At 28.2% G+C, this 4,473-nt stretch overlaps 1 protein-coding gene across 8 annotated transcripts in view; it reads left to right on the forward strand.

Moving 5' to 3' along the window:
- Nucleotides 1–503, forward strand: part of LOC105850945 (D(1A) dopamine receptor) — a 20,571-nt gene extending 20,068 nt beyond the window's left edge. For all 8 annotated transcript variants that reach the window (XM_065791190.1, XM_065791191.1, XM_065791192.1 and 5 more), the window contains one exon: nucleotides 1–503. This exon is cut by the window's left edge and continues 818 nt beyond it. In XM_065791190.1, the coding sequence (XP_065647262.1) occupies nucleotides 1–356 (356 nt within the window). In that variant the 3' untranslated portion in view covers nucleotides 357–503.
- Nucleotides 504–4,473: the final 3,970 nt, after the last annotated feature.

The following is a 4,473-nucleotide window of genomic DNA, read 5'->3' on the forward strand; positions in this document are numbered from 1 at the left end:
CAATTGTTATTGTGTTTATAGTTTACCTTATATGTTGGTTACCAAATATCATAACGTATTTTTTGCACATCTTCGGTAAAGTAACTATAGGATTGCACACATTTATTTTGGTTACGGAAATTTTACCCCCTTTTAATTCTACTACCAATCCTTTTATTTACGTCATCAGTAACAAACAGTTTCGTCTAAGGGTGTGTGAGTTGCTATTAGGAAGAAAAAAAGAAAGATTTGAAGAGTCGTTATCAAAGCAGAGGTCGTTTAATGACGTTAGCAAGATTTTTTCTAAATTTTTGAAAGCAAGTGACTCGTCTAACAGCAATTTGTTAAACATGAGTCCACAAAAAATAGTAAAATAATTTTTTTTAAATAAAGATAAACAAGTACTTTTATATAAGATACATATAAATATAAAATGTTTGGTTGACCTTTTAAAATATCCTAGAAAAAATAGAATGTAATTAAAATATATATATTTATTTTTTAAAAATTTACTTTTTTATTCACCTTTGTTTTTATTTTTTTCTATAGTCCTAATATTTTATCCAGAAATCGCTATTTAATAAAATGTAATGAATATAACAAAAATAATTTTACGCTATTACTATCCTCACCTCTTACATGTTATTAAATATTGGAACAAATTTATTTATAATATACTCTTTTTACATACCCGAATATCAAATAGGAACGAATTCAATGTTACGTTTTAATACTCGTAAACTTGAGCGAAGCCATTTTTAAGTATAGTTTACGTTAAATATAGAGCTATATAAGTTGTAAACTAAGCTACCTGTGAAGTTTAACTGTAATGAACAATATGGTTAAAATTATAGACTATCGTAAAATAAAAAAACTATTTAAAAAAAAAAAATTATTATTTTAAATTTAAACAAAGAATGCGTTTAAAAGCTAAAGATTTTAAATATGAACATTGTTGAAGCTGATACATAAAAATGTACTGCATTAACAGGTAGTTCTTAAATGACAGCAAACTAGTTTTGTATGAAAAGCTATGAATTACTATTAAACTAAATATCACATGAATAACTCAGTATTTGACTCCGACAAAGAGCTGTCGATTTCTGGGTTTCAACTTTTGAAACAACAAGAAAGTTTTGTACATCTTCATGTTCTTAAATTCGGTTCTCGCCAGTATTATCTAATCTCATTAGTTGTGGATTTTCACTCTGTGATAATTGTTGCTTTTGAGATCTATTTTGCTATATTTGAGTTAATAGTAAATTTTTTTTTCAACTATTTGATGTGGTGTGTTTCAAAGTTGTTTTAAAAATACCACTTCTAGATCTTTTTTTGGAGTCAAAATTTTCAATCTTTTAGCTGACTTTGTAAATTACCGTGGTACATGGATTATATTGATAATGTCATTAATTACATATAATGATGCATAATTACACACAATGGTACTTTATGTATCATTATGTTTAATTATGAATATAATTAAACATGATGGGTAAAATTTGACTGACTCATGTAATAACTTTGACACTCGTATAAATTGCGTTAGTAATTTGCAGAAATTGCGTTAGTAAAACCATATAATAGTATTATTATATGATTTTACTTACATTATAACAAATTTTTTTAGGTAATTATGACCATCATATTGTGTTGCTATGTACAAATAACAACACGATTATACAAATGAAAATAGCTGTTCATTGAAATTTTTTTAATACAACAGATTGCTGTAGCATCTGTTAAAATAATTTAAACATCATCAATCAGTAAAAACACCCTAACACATGTCAATGTTAACCAATTGTCTATGGTACCCTCAAGTTACATTTTATTTCCGTGTTATTGAATGAAATAATATTTAAATGATCAATGTATTAAAAAAAATATCATCTTAAATATTTTGAAGCATTAAAAGCATTTTTATAAACAAACTTTAGTTTATGTATATAACCAAAAAAAAAAAAAAATGTTAGAATTAAAATAAAATGTTTTAATTTTCGTTGTTTAGCTTCAATGTTCTTTTGAGGTTTTTTATATTTGAAAGCTAAATAGCGATTTCCAAATTTTAAAATTCTTTAATTCATTAATCTGTTTATTAAAAATGAATAAATGTAACAACCCAAGTGGCAAACAATATTGTTCGCAATATTGTTTACGGTATGTAAATCTTATGAACAATATTGCGCAAATTTTCTTTACGGTACGTAAATTTTATAAACAATATTGCGCCAATATTGCTTGCAAGAAGGGAACTGTTGAAATGATATTTTAAAATCTAATTTATATATTAAAATAAAAATAGCAGTATAAAAATAATAATTTTGACATAATTATAGGAAAGGTTATCAAATATTAACTTGAATAAGAAAAATATTAACGATTTGTTAAATGCTGCAAATTCCACATCATCCAATCACTGAACATAATCTGAATTTTTTGTCGTTTTTTATATCTAATCCATGGTTTTTATACCTAATACATGGTTTTTATACCTAATCCATGTCTTTTAAACTCATGATAAACCGATTCACCTGTTTGTCCCAGGGGTGTGGAGTCGAAAAAAAAAGTACCAACTCAAACTCCAATTGTTGAAACTTTCAGAGTACGACTCCAACTCCAATCGTTGAAACTTTCAGAGTACGACTCCGACTCCAATCGTTGAAACTTTCAGAGTACGACTCCGACTACAATCGTTAAAACTTTCAGAGTACGACTCCGACTCAAACTCAAACTTCAAAGCAAAATTTTGAAAAATTCTTTAAAAAATATTACGCGATAATGAAAAAAAATTTTTTTTGTGCCAAATGTATGAAAAGTTCTTTGAAGATGCAATACCGAGAAGTTTTACTATTGGGGTCGGAGTCGCAATTTTGTTTAGCGACTCCGACTCCGCTAAAAATGTCGCTGTTCCTACTCCACGACTCCAACTCCACAGTCCTGGTTTGTTCTCAGTAAACTCGAATTATCAGAATTAGTGCGTTTTAGAAATGGTACAAAATGGTTAACTTCAAAATAAATTTTGCAACATTTTAATAAACACATTCAAAAGAGAGATTAATATATTCAATAAAGTAACATAATAACTTTTGAATTTTATGACAACAGATTTAGTATCAGCATTTATTTTTTCGCTCGCTTCAGAATTATTCAATTATTGGAAACTAATCGAGTTTTTCTTGATTAGCAATATCACGAGCAAGAGCATTTAATTTATCCAAACCTTTGTTAGCATTTTTACCATTAATTTGAATGCTATTGTCGCCTCTAAAAAAATATAAAATTCGAGTTTAACGATTGTTCAATGCAAAGTTCAAACCAAAATTCAAAGGGCGTTGTTTTAAATAAAGCATAGTCACGAAAAAATTTACTCAACATTAAGAGCGTTTAATAAACAAAAAATATAAATATTAAATAAACTTATTTTTACATAGAGAGTACTCATTAATCTATATTTTAACCTAAACTTACAAAGAGTCCAGAATTTTTCTATAGGATTTATATTTGTGGATAATTTAGTGGGTTGAAATCTTTAGGTATAACTTCAATGCCATTTTTCCCGTGCCAATTTATTGTTTCTTTAGATAATGACAGCTGGCTAAAATCAAGCCAAAGCCTGACAAGAACATAAAGAGATTTTATTAAAGCTAAAAGAAGCTTTTCTAGGCACTCGTTCTTGAAGAGTTCGGCATTAATTGATTTAGAAGTTACAAATGGCTTGCATATTTTGCAACAGCTTTAAATTGCTTACCAAATCATACATTTTCTGCCAAACTTTTCCAGCTTCGTATATTTATATTTTTCGCTGACAGCTCCACGCTTAATACCAGTATAAATCTGTGACCAGTTACTTGTCAGAGTTTAGTTTGACATAAGTTTTATTATCAAGAATTAGGTAGCCTTTGAACTTTGTCAGAATGTTGTCGTAAAGTTTTTTTGCTCGCACTTTAGCTTTTTGGTCGAGTTTGGATATTTTGTCTTTCGTTAAGAGTGAAAACTGTGAAATTTCTTGACTTTTTGCACAAAAGAACAAGATGTATTGTATCCATTTGCTTTTTCATAGTCAGATAGTTCAGGATTCTGCAAGTATGAACAACGAGTTTCCGAAGCCAACTTTTTATTCTTTGTTCTTCCAGATTCCAATTTGCAATTGATGGATAAAGATTCCTTGTAACGTATGAGAACCCAAGAAACAGTTAACCGACTGACTTTGGCTAGTTCAGAAATCGTTCTGAATGATGAGCCAGTAGTTTCTTAGTAAATATGCAAAACTCATTCACGGTTGATTTGTTCTTTTGACATTATTTTTAATAAAATTTTTCCAGGAAAAATCATTATTAAATCCACAAATATACAATAATAAGTTATGATAGCAATAAATTAATTAAACCACTATATCAAATAAATAGTGAATAAATTGGCCCACACGGAACGGGCATGTTCCGTTAAACCAAGGAGGTATGAAGGAATGGAAGGAAAATGAAACAGAATGGAAGG

Source organism: Hydra vulgaris, chromosome 02 (assembly GCF_038396675.1).
Source record: "Hydra vulgaris chromosome 02, alternate assembly HydraT2T_AEP".
NCBI lineage: Eukaryota > Metazoa > Cnidaria > Hydrozoa > Anthoathecata > Hydridae > Hydra > Hydra vulgaris.